General features: G+C 48.1%; 1 protein-coding gene across 4 annotated transcripts in view; it reads right to left on the bottom strand.

The window, feature by feature from the left end:
* Nucleotides 1-16,387, bottom strand: part of LOC135904036 (NADPH azoreductase-like) — a 171,510-nt gene that overhangs the window by 35,946 nt on the left and 119,177 nt on the right. For 2 of the 4 annotated variants that reach the window (XM_070539299.1, XM_065434616.2), the window contains exon 2: nucleotides 2,280-2,469. In XM_070539299.1, coding sequence (XP_070395400.1) covers nucleotides 2,280-2,469 — 190 coding nt within the window. Of the gene's footprint in view, nucleotides 1-2,279; nucleotides 2,470-5,185; nucleotides 5,473-16,387 lie in introns of those variants that run through there. The other 2 variants (XM_070539300.1, XM_070539301.1) reach the window with 2 other exon arrangements.

Here is a 16,387-nt window from a genome sequence, read left to right as displayed (position 1 = left end):
TTTATTTATTGGGATTTTGTTGCTTTCTTTATGGAGGACTACGGTGGCTGTGGAGCCACTATAGATATCTTTCAGTATTTTTTACATACAGCTCGTCTACACCCTGATTCCGTAATGCCTCCATGACTGCTGAGGTTTCGACAGAATCAAACGCTTTCTCGTAATCAATGAAAGCTATATATAAGGGTTGGTTATATTCCGCACATTTCTAGTAGAGTAGTTTCTCCGAAATCCGTGTTGATTCGAAAAGAAAAATTTGTTGGCTTCCAGGTGACTGTATACATCTGATGCAATTACATGTTCTGTCATTTTGCAGCATATAGAGGTTAATGATATTCGACGGTAGTTTTCCGGTTCGTGTTTATTAGCCGACTTAAATATGGGTATGACTTTTACTATCTTCCAGTCTGAGGGCAGCACGCCATTCTCTATAGATTGCCTGAAGATGCGAGATAGAATTTTACTAGATGCTATAACGGTGTTTTAAAGAATTTTATCATTGGACGAATACATGCCGATGTTCTCACAAAGTCCAGCTGGGCTCAGTTTCGAGTTATAATTGGAGTAGACATAAAAAAATCTTTCGATTCTATTCCACATGTTACTATACTTGGAGGGCTTTTGACTTGAGGGCAATCTCTGTCGAAGCTTTTCTTGGAGAACGTGCCTAGCCTCAATGCAGCGATCGCGCCGGTTCGCGGTGACCGACTGCACGCATGTCCGCGCACAATGTGTCGCTGCGAGCGCGTTTTCGCGCCGTGCTTTTGGGCCGCAGCGTGGGAGCAAGCAACCATTGTTGCCATCAGAGCTGTTGGAAAATAATTTCGTTAAAACTAGGGACTTCGACGCCGACTTGTGATGTGCCGTCGCGACGATTCAATCTCCTTAACGAACGTCGATCTTGCGCAGCACTTCCGGTTCGCCTCCAGACACGACCGGGGAGGAAATTCAAAACGAATCATGTCGACATGATATCAGTTTGGCCACAAGCTGAGTTACTGAAGTGTCTGGAATAATTAGAATTATACAGAAATCACTAGTTACCGCACACCAAAGCACAGTATTGTAGACTTTAGAGACCCGCCAATTGAGCACAACCTTGGCAAAATTCCTGGAAACCAGAAAGTAGAAAGCGGAGGTAATGACGTCACTAATGACGTCACGCACAAGAAGGTGGCGTGATATTTAACCTCCTAATTAATGCAAAACAGTTGTCTTCGGATTCGGTCCTTGCGATGCGTTCGCCTAAAGTTAACCAAAAAAACACCAACGCCGAGGTGCGAGTGCCACTAAGAGACACCTAAGTCAAAGATTAAGGTCGCCTAACATTTTTTTTCTTCTAAAGTCTTCGACGTTTCGGTATAATTATTTCTCAAGTTGCGTCGCACTTGATATTTATCGGTCTCAGCGAGCAATTACCCGCTTCTCTTTTTTCTTAATCCAGTACATTTTATTGCTTGGTGCTACACAAGCATGAGCATATGTCGTGCTTTTCTTTAATGTGCTCTCTACCGTTCCCTTTCCATTGCGGTGAACTTGCCAGTATCCATAGCACCAACAAATTCGTAGGCCTTCACGACAGCCGGGCTGCAGCGGGCGCGGCCGAGCGTGTCGGGGCGCACTTCCCTGCCACCCACGGAACATCGCATCCCCGACGCAGACATCTCCCTCGCGGAAGTGCACCCGAGTTGTAGCCGATGGCTGCTTGCCGGTTCTTAGTTTCGTAATCCAAGCTTCACGCAGCTTCTTGTCTTTCGGGTACGTGTGAAGGCTGACGCCGGACTCAGTTGAGCACGTCCGGCACTGTGGCATCCAGCAGCAGCCTACCATGTTGTACGCCTTAAGAGGTAGCCACTACCTATTACAGTGATTTCAAATGTTTTCTAGCAGACACCTGAAGCGGGAAAAACGTGCCCACTTAAACATAACCGCAGTGGAAGCGGAACTTAAAACGTTCGTTTTCAGCCCGCTTCGGCGCTTCCCAAGCAGCCGACGCGGCCGCTGTGTCCGCGTGATCCCTCATACCACGTCACGCCGACGGCGGCGCCAGCTTTTCCAGTGGTGGAGTTTGCCCCCAATATTCTAAAAACTGTCAAGACCCGAAGTGATGCACCCTCCTGCGGTGGTTTGCTGCACCCTGGCGTTGTGCCGAGTTGACACCTGCCAAACACGAGCAGAACTCGCGCTCGCTACGTCACGGCGTCAGGGTTCACACGCTCACAGCGTTGCACCTGGCGGCAGTTTTCACAAGCAGCGCGCATGCCTTCAGCTGAACTCACCGATGACGCTGACCTGGTGGCCTCTCTTCTCGAGCTGCGAGGTGACGTGGCGCTTGAGGCGCTCGGCGAGGCGTCCCGTGCGGCAGCTGCCGACGAACACGACCAGCTTGAGGGGCGGCATGCCGGCGGCGCCCACGCGACCACGGCGACAGCACGGCAGCAGCGGAGCCACTCTGACCGGCGAGGTTGCCTGCGCCGCAGGAAGGCGTCCTTTTCTATACGCATGACAGCGGCGTCGGTGACGTCACTGCCGTGGCTTTTGTGCGGTTGGCTGCACTTAGTGGAAGCGAGCGGAGCGAAAAGTATGCTGCGCGTGGAACTCCGCAGTCCGCAGACTCGTCCGCAGATTCGTCTCTCTGTGAGCAACACAGCAACACTTGCGCAATCTTTGTCGCAGACAGCGCTTCAAGGACTGCGACGACATTTATGAATCTACGCAGTCTTGTTCTACAATGTGTAACTGCTAATTATTAGCAGATTTCTTGAGGACTGCCAATTTCTGTTTCCTTGCGAAATAAATGCCAGTAAAAGCTGCCCGATTAAGCGTATTAAGCGATAAATCGTAACAGGCGACACTTTTTTTTCTTTTTAGAATGGAGCTTACGCATTCATTCGTCGCAAATCACTCCGTAGTATCAGTGCGCTGCGCTCAATGGTATCACTCGAAGGATCACTTTAAGATGTTGTTCTATGGACCGTACAAAGAAAACAGTTCGTACACTAGTTAGTGCGATGAGAATGCCACCGCTCCACGATGTTGATAGTGCACACATATATTATTAGAAAAGGCCCATGTGAAACGATTATTACGAAAGAGACTGGGCATTCGGCACCATATTCTGAAATCGCCTACGTCAGTTGCAGTCACAGCTGTGCGACGTCACAACGCAGGCACCTGAAAAATGAGTGCAGTGTGTCTTGAAAAGCATTGGCTGGGATTCGCAGTTAGATGATGATGATGAGTTTCATTGTCGTCTCCTTTTAACCGGGCTAGTATTCAGTGTGTCTCACGTAACTTGTGCCAAAATGTTAAAATATGCTAGTGCTAGAAAGCACCAAGGTAGTGCTGCTGTCGCTTGGAGCAAGTCAGGCCATATTTTTTTGTATTTCGTCTAATTACATATTAGTTATTATTAATTAGCTTCTCAAATAATATAATCAGCAAAATTGTCAATCTGAAGATTGTAGGCAATTGTGGAAAATTCCCGATTCACCCTTCTGTTGCTCTATACGTGCTACATAAACGTTTCCTCAGAACCTGAAAGAAGCGTGCGAAAAGTGCTCAAGGCTGAGCACTGATCCCAGACCGATGTCCCTTCTGTGCGGGACACACAATCCTTTACCATACCACGTGGGAATGCCCCAAACCACCGGTCAAACTGCACATACCCTCTCCCAGTGCGAAGCCATTCTTTCCAGCACCGTCGCGGCTGGACGGCTAGGGGAAACCGATCGACCGGGCGAGCCGATTGCAGATGGGAAGGGATCCACCCTCGGGGGGAACTGAAGAAATACGGCAGAACTCACGACGACTGTCGATGATAATGCAAATAACAATTGGGAAATGTCTAGCGACAAATCACTTTCCTGAAGCGACGTTTATTTAAACAGGTGCAGTGGTAATTGCGAGGCATCGCTTCGGCTGTATGCCACATGCTCCGATATGTCGGCCCCACTTTGCTCCCACTCGGCAATGTGGCCGCCTGACGACGCAGCGATGGCGAAGAAGGAACGGTGTCGATCGAACGACGACGACCGGGCGAGTGCGTTCGTGCAAACGAGTTGGTCATCTTGAGAGAGGGCAATCACGACACGCTATTCGACTGGGAGCGTGAAACCCCTTGTGCACCGTGTTGCACATTCAAAATTAACTCGGAAGCATTTACGTAAAACATTCATCCGGGATGTCAAGTTGCGGAACTCTATGAATCTGGTCTATCAGCTTTCGATAAAACTGACACTTATTTCATCTAGACGCCTATGTCGTCACAAACGAGGAAAAGCATTCGTGAAGTGCGTTTCGAATAGCGCAAGATGGCACGAAAGTTAAGCAGGTATCACCAGCATGCCAAAGCGCTACGTAATGTTACACCTTCATCTATGTGGTTATGCAAAGAAATGCAACGTATCAAAGATGCGGTTACTTTCTCCGCATACATGAATATGCAGATTTCTGCGTTTTAGCCGTCCGTGTTACCTAAACAAAGATGGGGGTTTTCGCGTTCGTATCAGATTGCAGTTGTTAATGAACTGAAGAGCGATCATATCCCTGAGCTGCATTTCTCGAGACCCTCCGATGGATGAATTGCAGTGAGAATCTACGCAGTGTTTGCACCTTCCGGCCGTTCGTTAGGCAACAACAATTGGAGACGGGTCGAAGGAACTACTCGTCAGAGACTACAGGAGAGGCCGCGTGGAAGCACGCAGCACTGTCGTTCCACGAAACGGCCAACAAATGCTGCGGAATGCCTGAACCGGCACACGCGCGAGTGAACACAGGCCCGTCTGTCGCTGCGCAAAGCCCGAAAATGTCCCGCCAACTGTAGGCGCTCTCTTCGCAGCTTTTTGGGCGTCTTTGCTTGTAATGCTTGCACTTCAGACGAAGGTCAGCAAAAGAGGTGCATATTACGCGTTGTGCCGGAACGCTCCCGAAAACGGTGCTTTTTAAGGTGTGCGGTGCTCGATCGTCTTTCGTTTTCGTCTTCCTTAATTTATAACGAGATAATACAAATTTGTACAAAAGCCGGTTACTAAAAACATCATAGGTGACAACAAACAGCATAATCAGGGAGTTTGCCAATAAACTTATCTATCGATAATTCGTTCAACGATTATTCAAGCGTTGGTCAATTGCTAAATAGTTTGAGCAAAGATGGACTAAATGAAAGAGTCGTGGGACGATTTACCGGGACGACGCTTAGAAAAGGATTTGGTCCGACGGGCCGAAAAGAAGGGGTATGGTGAAGGGGCAAGATGTCTGCGTTTCTTCTTTCTTTCCTTTTCTTCTTGTCGTTTGCAATTACCTAGGACCTTTTACCATCGCTACGCCCGGGATGCCGCTGCAGCGAACAGTGGTGAAGGCGGCTTCATTTTCCGACGACACTGGGATGTTTACGCCATCGCAGGTTGAACGCCGTCACCTTTCTGCTCGCTACACGCGCACACCGCCAACGCCGGACAACGCGGCGCACGCGCTCACTTGGCCCGTCGGTGTCGCGGCGTCCGAGGAAGAACGCGACGTGTCGGAAGACATGCGCTGGCGACGATCCGAGCTTCGTTGCCGATGGCGATGCCTCGTGCTGGCCGCGAGCCCCGCGTTGTCCACGTGTGTGCGACTGCTGTATGTGTTTTACTTTATTGTTGGTATATACTGGACGGAGGAAAAATGCCAAGGTGGGCTATATACGTTAGAGCAGGCTGTCGCTATGTTCAAATATGAGCGTGTTGTGCGCAGGCCACGAAGAAGAAGACGGCCGCATTTGTGAAGCACGAACAGGTGTAACATCTACGCTCTGCATCTCTACATCTAGACGTCACAATCTGGTGGCATTTTCCCTAACAATGCTTCACAGTATGAAGAAAACTCCGGTGTTGGTATTTTTTTTACCCAACGCTAGACTGCGTGGAGTTTCTCTCTGCGGCTGCCAGATTTTATACCCGTTTTCTTGGTTGAATTCATGGCAGTGCTGCTGGCTGTACGCAAATGAGATCGACCAATTACATCAGCGGTGATAATCACCGACTCTCTATATTTGTGTTGACTAGCTGTCGCTAGTGACACTCACGTTATGAGGGCGTTTCATTCATCGGTACCTATATAGACGCTTGAGAAGCGTCCGTATAGTTTGAGTACCTGATCACAAAGGATTATTTTTAAGTCAAATCGCAGATTCCTTAGCCAACGCTTCCGTAGGCGGCCCGGTTCTTCCTTATGGCCCTTTGCTTGGTTATGTCACAGCTGATCCGCTTCCTAGGCATGTCATCGTGCAAGCAGGCTCCGCAATCACCAACTCCACCGATTGACGCAGAAAGTGTTGCCAGACGCGAAAAATGGAAGTGTCCGTCACGCGGCTGCGCTGTCGCAAACCGAGGCTAAATTTCCAGTGGAACACGTCTGGATCTGTGCCCATCCTGTGGCGAGCTAGAGAGAATAGATCAGCTCTTTTTGTCCTGTAGACGTATCGCGATAATAAGAGAAAGATTTTATGCGAAGCATAACTAGCCGCACAACCACGCTCTTCCTTGCTGCACCGCGCGCGGCCGCGTAGCTACCATATGACGTCATAACAGCTGCAAAAGCGGAGGCTCAACTCGTACGCTCGCTTGCGGCCGCGTAGCTACATAGCCGGGTCTCAGCTCGTGCGCTCGCCTGCGGTCGCATAGATGGTACTGCGGCCTAACTCCCGCTCCTCCCGTTAGGGTACTGACGTCACAACAGCTGCAAGCCGGACTCAACTCTTGCAAGATGGGCTGGGTGGGAATCGAACCAGGGTCTCCGGAGTGTGAGACGGAGACGCTACCACTGAGCCACGAGTACGATGCTTCAAAGCGGTACAAAAGCGCCTCTAGTAAACACCGCGCCGCGTTCGGCGCGGTGTTGCCGCGCCGAACGCGGCGTTGCTCGGCGCTCACCGCGTCCAATGCGGGGCGAGTAGTCGCTGTGCCGTAGCCCATTGTCTTACACCCCTTGGCGGGTCGACGGGAACGCTGTCGCGTTCCGCTCTTGAAGGCGATGCAGAGTAACGCATGAGTTGTTTCTTCGTCTAGCCGAACCAAATATAGCCAAGCAACAGCAGTTCACCAGGCTAAACGGTGGTTCAACAACTAAAATAAAGGCTAGTATGCTTCGCATCCTGGGCTTAACCTTAGCTAAGCCACAGCCATTTTTTTAAACTCCGCTACCCAGTGTTGGCATACACTTATCCGCACCTGGGGTTCCGTTTTTTGAAGCCCTCAGCGACAGAAATGTTAGATTGGCAGCTCAAAATTTTCTGACTGAATCCAATCGATTACCCTGTAAATTGATTCCTGATTTTTATATTCGGAGTTAATCTCTTGCTGCTTCCTCCCACCGCACACTTTTTATTATAATTGACAATTACTCTCTCTTTCTCTTACATATATAAAAAAATTATGGGGTTTTACGTGCCAAAACCACTTTCTGATTATGAGGCACGCCGTAGTGGAGGACACAGGAAATTTCGACCACCTGGGGTTCTTTAACGCGCACCTAAATCTAAGTACACGGGTGCTTTCGCATTTCGCCCCCATCGAAATGCGGCCGCCGTGGCCGAAGAGTTGGATTTGAGTTTATGCTTGACCCTCCCTCATGATTCCTACAATTAACCCATGGCCCTCAGTCCCCAGTAGCTGCGGAGCGCCATGACCAAGGCGGAGGTTAGACTTGTAACGCAGCAGAGGGTGCTAAGAATCTCTGGGTCCGGACAAGCCGCCAATGGAAACTGCCCCTTGCAACCTTTATTAGCCGATCTCTGTTGAGTGAGACTAGCTTAGCAGGACTCTTTGAGGAACTATCAGACATTGTTTGGGATATCATATTGACCTTAATGAGATTAGAAGAACTGGTGAGGCAGGCACGTACCCAGGATTTTTTTTTCGGGGGGGGGGGGGGGGCACCACCGCCATCATCATCATCATCACCACACCACAATCATAATCATCATCATCAACCTCATCATCATCATCAGCCTGTTTTAAGTCCACTGCAGGACGAAGGCCTCTCCCTGCAATGCGATCTCCAATTACCCTTGTCCTGCGCCAACCGATTCCAACTAGCGTTCGCGAATTTCCTAATTTCATCGCTCCGTCTAGTCTTTTGTCGTCCTCGATTGCCTTTTCCTTCTCTTGGTAACCATTCTGTAACCCTAATGGTCCAACGGTTATCTAACCGGCGCATTACATGACCTGCCCAGCTACACTTTTTCCTCTTGATGTCAATTAGAATATCGTCTATACCCGTTCGCTCTCTGATCCAAACCGCTCTTTCTCTCTCTTAACATGCAATGTTCGTTCGATCGCTCTTTGCGCGGTCCTTAACTTGCTCTCAAGTCTCTGCCCCATATGTCAGCACTGGCAAAATGCACTGATTGCACACCTTACTTTTCAATAATAATGGTAAGCTTCCAGTCAGGAGCTGGCAATATCTGCCGTATGCGATCCAACCTATTTTTATTCTTCTGTGAATTTCCTTCTCATGATCAGGGTTGCCTGTGATTAATTGGCCGAGGTAAACGTGCTCCTTCACAGTCTCTAGTGGCCGACTGGCGATCCTGATCTCTTGTTCCTTTGTTGTTGTTGTTGTTGTTGTTGTAGCCTGTGGCACTCGTGGCTCCTACCCACGATGGGGGATTGGCCAAGAAATGGGTGGATTGTTCCAAAATAATATAGAGCAATAAATTTCCTAATATCTATTCGAATAGCATTTAATAGGGTTGAATTACCGGCTAAAATGAAATCAGGAAGGTGCTGTTGAATGAGGAATAATTCATTTAAAAGTAATAAAAAAATAGAATTTAGCAGGGCATTCGTTTAGATTCTGTAAGGAATGTTTGGACAGCGAAGCATGCATCCCTGTGGCTGAATCGCAAAGTGGACGCCCCGAACAAAAGAATTGCAGGTTCTGTCAAGTCCAGGCCAATTCTTCGAAAAGATATCTCCAGCAATCTTTTTATTAACGCAGCAAAGCGGCGGCAAGATAGAAGAAAGTGCTGTATCGTGCCCTCTTTCTCACAAAAAGAACAAAGGGGAGAGGGAACCAAACCCGACCTGTATAAATTGAAATTTAGGGAGGGAATGCGGCAGCGTAATTTGGTGAGGCAGACCTCAAGCATCTTTGTGTAACAAGATTCACTATGCCAGGGAAATGCCAGGTGTTTATACTCTGGAGAAGCTGTCAAATGTGGGTTTCTGGGTTTTTGTGGGTTTCAAATGTGGTTTCTGGCAAATAGGAGTTTCTGTATCCTGTTCATTACTGTTTTTAAGTGAGGTATCGTGACTCCTCTTGGTACTGTATACAGGTCAGCTTAGAATTCTTCCGCTGCTTTTACTATACCTTCGATATTGCTGATGATATTCCCCTTCTTATCTTTTAGTGCATACATCATGGTTTGTCCTATGCCAGGTTTCTTTTTTACTGATTTCAGGCTGCGTTCATTTTTTACGGCTTCTTCAGTGTTTCTCATGTTATAGTTTCGAATATCAGTTATTTTCGCCTTGTTGATCAGTTTTGACAGTTCCGCGAATTGCGTAACGCTGTGCGGCCGCCAGTCCCATACAACCGCGTAGAGCGCAGGACTCTGCGATTCTAGACGTACTGCGCTCACCGCGAAAGGTTAGAAAAACACCCACATAAGCACAGCAGAGAAGTGGCTACGTGAGGCGGTTCGACAGATAACTGTAGAAGCGTCATTCAAAACAAGTAATTGTTCTCGACTTCCGGCGGCGTTTTCTCTACTTCCTTTTTCAATAAAAAGATGTTGATCCATAAATAGCCTGATAAACAACGCTTAACTTTTTTTATTATTCGCTTTTGCTTGCAGTTTGGTTGTTGCCTTGGCTCTCTCCCTTAGTATATGGCTGAATTTCTCAACTCCTTGCGATTTTTGTTTCCAGTTGCCAATTTTGCACGAAAAGTGCTATACAGTAAGGGAAAAACAGACGAGGTAACGGGCGACAGTCATTTTGCTTATGGGTTTAAGGGTTATTGCAGGGTTTCATGATGGACGCTCTTTCACATTATTTTATTTCCCACCTTATCTAACCCATATCACGTTTATATGGTTCCGGGCATCTGCCAGCGTCGCCGCGAGCCGTAACTCAGGAAAAGAATGAAGCAAAGGGAAAAGTTAAACGCAATTGGCGTTTTCTTCGGCTGCAACTCGTTCCATGAGAGTACACACCAGCTGAGTAGCAGCCGCATCCCTCTCCAGGTCCCAGGATCAGCCTAAACAAAGAAGGTTGAACTAACAAAAGCAACAGCTATGCGCGTGACGGTTGAATAGATGGTGACAACTGAACGCATCTCGAGTTAATCGCGCGGGTGCAGAATCTATGAGGAAACTGTCCTTTACATTTCAAGAGATGCCGATAACTACCGCCATCTAAAAGGAGTGAAAAAGGCAGCATAATGCTGACCGATGAATAGCTGCCAAGTCTCAACATTGATCTGGCGGCGCTTTAGGAATGTGTGAGGAGTGGTGGCGTGGGTGGGGAGGGGGGGGGGGTATGCCACTTGATTTCGGGGGGGGGGGGCCGGGCCCCCCCGGGCCCCCCCCTGGGTACGTGCCTGTGGTGAGGCTTATACAGTGCCGACTAACGGCCATGTCCTTTGCTATAGAGGTCTCCCAGATAAGAAGCAATACGGAGTAGCATTCCTAATCCATGAGGACATAGCGGGCAACATTGACGAATTCTACAGCATTAATGGGATGGTAGCTGTACTCGTAATCGAATTTAACAAGAGGTATAGATTAAAAGTAGTACAAGCCTACACTCCAACATCCAGTCACGATGATGATGAAGTAAATCAGTTTTGTGAAGATGTTCAATTAGCGATGAAAAATGTGCAAACTCAGTATGCTGTAGTATTGGGCGACTTCAATGCAAAAGTGAGGGAAAGGCAGGCTAGTGAACAAGCAATCGGCAACTACGGCGTCGATTCTAGGAACGCTAGAGCAGAGATGCTGGTAGAATTCGCAGAAAGGAATAATCTGCGAGTAATTAACACCTTTTTCAGGAAATGTAGCAACAGAAAGGGGACCTGGAAAAGCCCTAATGGTGAAATGAGAAATGAAATTGATTTCATACTTTCTGCCGACCCCAGCATAGTGCATGATGTAGAAGTGATAGGTAGGGTAAAGTGCAGTGATCATAGGTAAGTTAGGGCTAGGATTCACCTCAATTTGAAGAGAGAAAGAGTAAAATTGGTCAAGAAGCAACAGGCCAACCTAGGGGCCGCAAGGGTAGAAGCAGACAAATTCAAGCTGGTACTTGCAAACAAATATGCAGCCTTAGAACAGAGAGATGAAGATAACATAGAGGTAATGAATGAAACGGTAACTCAGCTGGCTTCGGAGGCAGCAATTGAAGTGGAAGGCAAGGCACCTAGGCAACCAGTAGGCAAGCTCTCCCAAGTAGCATAGGACCTAATAATGAAATGACAAAGAATGAAAGTGTCCAGCTCAAGAGATAAGATAAAATTCGCGGAACTGTAAAAACTGATAAACAAGGCGAAAATAGGGGATATACGAAATTATTACGTGAGAAAGAGTGAAGAAGCCGTAAAAAATGGACGCAGCCTGAAATCAGTGAGAAGGAAACTTGGCATAGGACAAACCAAGATGTATGCACTGAAAGATAAGCAGGGTAATATCATCAGCAATCTCGAAGGTATAGTAAAAGCAGCGGAAGAATTCTGCACGGACCTGTACAGTACCCAGAGGAGTCGGGATACCTCCACTAGAAACAGTAATGAACAGGATACAGAAACTTCTCCTGTAACTAGCGATGAGATCAGAAGGGCCTTGCAAGACGTGAAACGAGGAACAGCGGCAGGAGAAGAAGGAATAATATATAGTCGATTTAATTAAAGATGGACGAGACATAATGCTTGAAAACTAGCGGCTCTCGATACGATGTGTCTATCGACTGCAAGGGTCTCAGAAAACTGGAAGAATGCAAACATTATACTAATTCGCAAAAAGGGAGACGTTAAAGAATTGATAAATTATAGGCCTATTAGCTTACTCCCAGTATTATATAAAATATTCACCAGAATATTTTGCAATAGAATGAGGGCGACACTGGACTTTGGCCGACTAAGGGAATAGGCTGGCTTCATGAAGGGATACTCTACAGTGTATCACATCAATGTCATTAGTCAGGTAACCGAAAAACCCGCAGAGTACCATCAGCTTCTCTAGATGGATTTCATAAATTACGAAAAGGCATTTCTTTCAGTAGAGATACCAGCGGTCTAGATGCATTACGTAATCAAGTACTGCAGACCGCTTACGTGAATATCTCAGAAAATATCTACAGAGATGCCAGAGCTACCCTAATTCTACACAAGAAAAGCTGGAAGCTACTTACAAAGAAAGGCATCAGACAGGGACACGCATTCTCTTCAATGCTATTCACTGTGTGCTTGGAAGAAGTATCCAAGATATTAAACGGGGAAGGCTTAGGAGTAAGGATCGACGGCGAATATCTCAGCAGCCTTTGCTTTGCCGATGACATTGGTTTATTCAGCAACCATGCAGACGAATTACAAGAAATTATTGAGGACCTTAACAGGGAGACTGTGAAAGTGGGGTTCCACATTAATATGCAAAAGACAAAGATATTGATGAATAGCCGGGCAGGGGAACAAGAGTTCAAGATCGCTAGTCAACCTCTGGAATCTGTGAAGGATTACTTTTACCTGGATCAATTATTCCTAGGGAACCCTGTTCATGAGAAGGAAATTCATAGCAGAGTAAAAATGGGTTAGATCACATACGGCCGACATTGATCAGCTCTTGACTGGAAGCTTACCATTATCATTGAAAAGAAAGGTGTAGAATCAGTGCATTTAATCGGTGCTGGCATATTGGGCAGAGACTTGGAGACTGACAAAGAAGCCTGAAAACAAGCTAAGGACTGCGCAAAGAGCGATGGAACGAAGAATGCTAGGCATAACGTTAACAGACAGAAATAGAGTGGTTTGGATCAGAGAGCAAACGGGTATAGCTGATATTCTAATTGACATTAAGAGAAAAAAATGGAGCTGGGCAGGTCATAATCTCGCCGGAAGCACTCAGAATTTTAAACAACTTTCGTGAAGATCGCGACATTCAGATTATATGGGCACCCGCACACTCCTCCCTTCCCGGGAACGAAATAGCGCACAACCTGGCTCGAAAAATGACAGGCCGAGCAGGTGACACGCAACAAATACTGGGAACGGAGAGAGACCGGATGACCAGCTTTAACGAGATCACCAAACACTATAAATTGGGAAGGGCCCATTTCCCCCCGGCACACTCCTCGTTAAATAGACGGCAAGCGACGGCATGGCGCCTCTTACAAACAGATACATATCCGAACCCGGTGGCCTACCACCGCTACTACCCGGACCTTTACACGGATAGATGTAGATTCTGTGAAGAAAGGGCGGACCTACAACACATGGTATGGGCTTGTCCTCGTACACCCATACAGAATAAAATAATTAAAACCAGAGAGCAGTGGGAGACCGCGTTGCTCAGCTGTGCACCGGAAGACCAACGCAAGGCAATCCAGCAGGCCGAAGATGCCGCCAGGGCCCAAGGGCTCGAGGCCGTCATTTAGGTAGAGGCCTAGGTCTCAAATCTGCTGTGCAGAAATAAAGTTTATTCCTCCTCCTCCTGGGCAGGTCATGTAATGCGCAGGCTAGGTAACCGTTGGACCATTAAAGTTACAGACCAGGTACCAAGAGAATGGAAGCGCAGTCGAGGACGGCAGAACAGTAGGATTAAATTAGGAAATTCGCGGGCGCTAGTTGGAATCGGTTGGCGCAGGACAGGGGTAATTGAAGGTCGCAGGGAGAGCCCTTCAGCCTGCAGTGGAGATAAGATAGGCTGATGATAATGATGATGACTGTCGGCAATTATTCCGGGAGATGAATCGACCGGACCTGTTTTAGGTGCTTGTAACTGATGTTGATTAAATAGCTATGGTAAGCAGATTGGCGAAGCAAACTTTAGTTGGGGGTAAACGAACTTTAGGAATGTCATTGCGCGGATGTTAGATGAACAGTTACGCATATTGTGACGGATATATCCCAATGTTTTGGAAGCGGTAGTGTAGAGACGGCGGTTGTATGAGAAATCCCGGAAAATAAGGTTTGGTGTGAGGCCAACGATTCGCGACACACTTCGCCAGTATTTATCGTATTAAACGTTCACTTTTGAATGGTGACGAGTAAAAGACAGTGTTGTTATAAGCGCCACTTTATACCATGTTGAGTTCATCTTAAAACTTATTGTGCGCGACAAACAGGGACGAAGAATAGAAGAAACACAGGGAAAGCGCTCGTCCTTGTGTTTCTTCTATTCTTCGTCCCTGTTTGTCGCGCACAATAAGTTTTAAGATGAATTTGTTCCAACTAGGCCGACTCGCAGTCTTGCTTCACGTTGAGTTGGTGGTTCTGCCTCGCCGCTCCCGTGCCATGATTTTAGGATGGGATTCGTGCCGTCGCAGATTGTGCCCGTGCTGAACTCGCGCTGCCGCCATTCGGCAGCGCGAGTTTGAAGATACTGATGACGCTTCGGGTCGTCTGTTCGTCAACTCCGACGCCGAGATTCCTCCTTACTCTGCCGCTCTTACACCCGTTTCCTGCGTTGGGTTTTCCCGACTCCACAGTTCTTTTCACGCCGTCTAAGGTTGTTGCTCATCCCTTCTTGCTTCCTTTTGCTCTTCTTGCGATTCGTCAAGGTTCCAGCGCACTTTATGTATCGAACCTGTTTTCTTGTCCTGCTCGCTTGCTCCACGATGAGTGTCTTGGTTATGCTGACGAAATCGAAACAAGCTTCCTTTACGATGTGCCTGACGACCCGGCTTCTCCTCCGGTTGACGCTCTGGCTCTTCAAGCTTCTCCTCCCACGCCGCCGTGGGACCCAACATTTTCCCGGTATATTGATCCCAACCTCACTCCAGGTCAGCACGCCCAGATCGTCGATCTCCTCGACCGCTTTCACCCATCATTCGACCTACAACAATCTCGCTTAGGCCGTACTTCCACTGTTGTCAATCACATCGACACCGGCAACCATGCGCCTTTACGCGACAAGCCGTATCGTGTATCCACCACGGAGCGTAGCGTCATCGCTGAGCAAGTTCGAGACATGCTCCAACGCGGCGTCATACAACCTTCGCACAGTCCCTGGGCTTCTCCTGTAGTAATGGTCAAAAAGATGGCACAATTCGCTTTTGCGTGGACTAACGGCGACTCAATAAGATCACCCGCAAGGACGTTTATCCACTACCCCGTATTGACGACGCGCTAGACTGCCTTCAAGGCGCCGAATTCTTCTCATCTTTAGGCTTACGATCCGGTTACTGGCAAGTGCCAGTGGCCGAGTCAGACCGCCCAAAAACGGCCTTCATCACACCTGAGGGTTTATTTGAATTCACCGTGATGCCAGTTGGTCTGTGTAACGCGCCTGCCACATTTGAAAGAATGATGGACAGCATCTTGCGCGGCCTCAAGTGGCAGATATGCCTATGTTATCTGGACGACATCGTCATCTTTTCACCGGACTTTCATTCGCACTTACTTCGACTTGAGCGCGTCCTCAAGTGCATCGCCGATGCTGGCCTCCAGCTTAACTTGAAGAAGTGTCGCTTCGCTGCCCGGCAGCTGGTCACCCTCGGCCATGTCGTGTCGAAAGAAGGTGTACTCCCTGATCCGGCGAAACTACAAGCTGTTGTTCAGTTTCCGCGACCAGCGACCTCGAAAGAGCTGCGCAGCTTCATTGGGTTAGCGTCATACTTCCGCCGTTTCATCCGCAATTTCGCCACCATAATAGCACCTTTAACGCAACTTCTTCGTGGTGGCCACAAGCTTTCGACCTGGCCACCGGATTGCGATGTTGCATTCACAAAGCTGCGTCGTCTCTTGACATCATCACCAATCCTGCGTCATTTCGACACAAGCGCTCCAACTGAAATACACACGGATGCCAGTGGCGTCGGCCTTGGTGCCGTTCTCGCTCAGAGAAAGGCTGCCTTCGATGAGTACGTCATCGCCTTCGCCAGTCGTGCACTCACTAAACCCGAATTGAGCTATTAGGTCACACAAAAAGAATGCCTGGCTATAATTTGGGCCATAACCAAATTCCGTCCGTATATCTCTATGGACGCACATTTGACGTGATAACTGATCACCACTCGCTGTGCTGGCTGTCGTCCTTAAAAGAACTATCCGGTCGTCTTGCTCGATGGGCCCTTCGACTGCAGGAGTACGACGTCCGAGCGCTGTACCGTTCTGGCCGAAAACACTCGGATGCGGATGCCTTGTCTCGTTCGCCACTAACAGACGAGGTTAGCTCCCCGAAGGCCTCATTGTC

Source organism: Dermacentor albipictus, chromosome 5 (genome assembly GCF_038994185.2).
Source record: "Dermacentor albipictus isolate Rhodes 1998 colony chromosome 5, USDA_Dalb.pri_finalv2, whole genome shotgun sequence".
NCBI classification, from domain to species: Eukaryota; Metazoa; Arthropoda; class Arachnida; order Ixodida; family Ixodidae; genus Dermacentor; species Dermacentor albipictus.
This window is presented reverse-complemented; position numbering and strand designations above follow the sequence as displayed.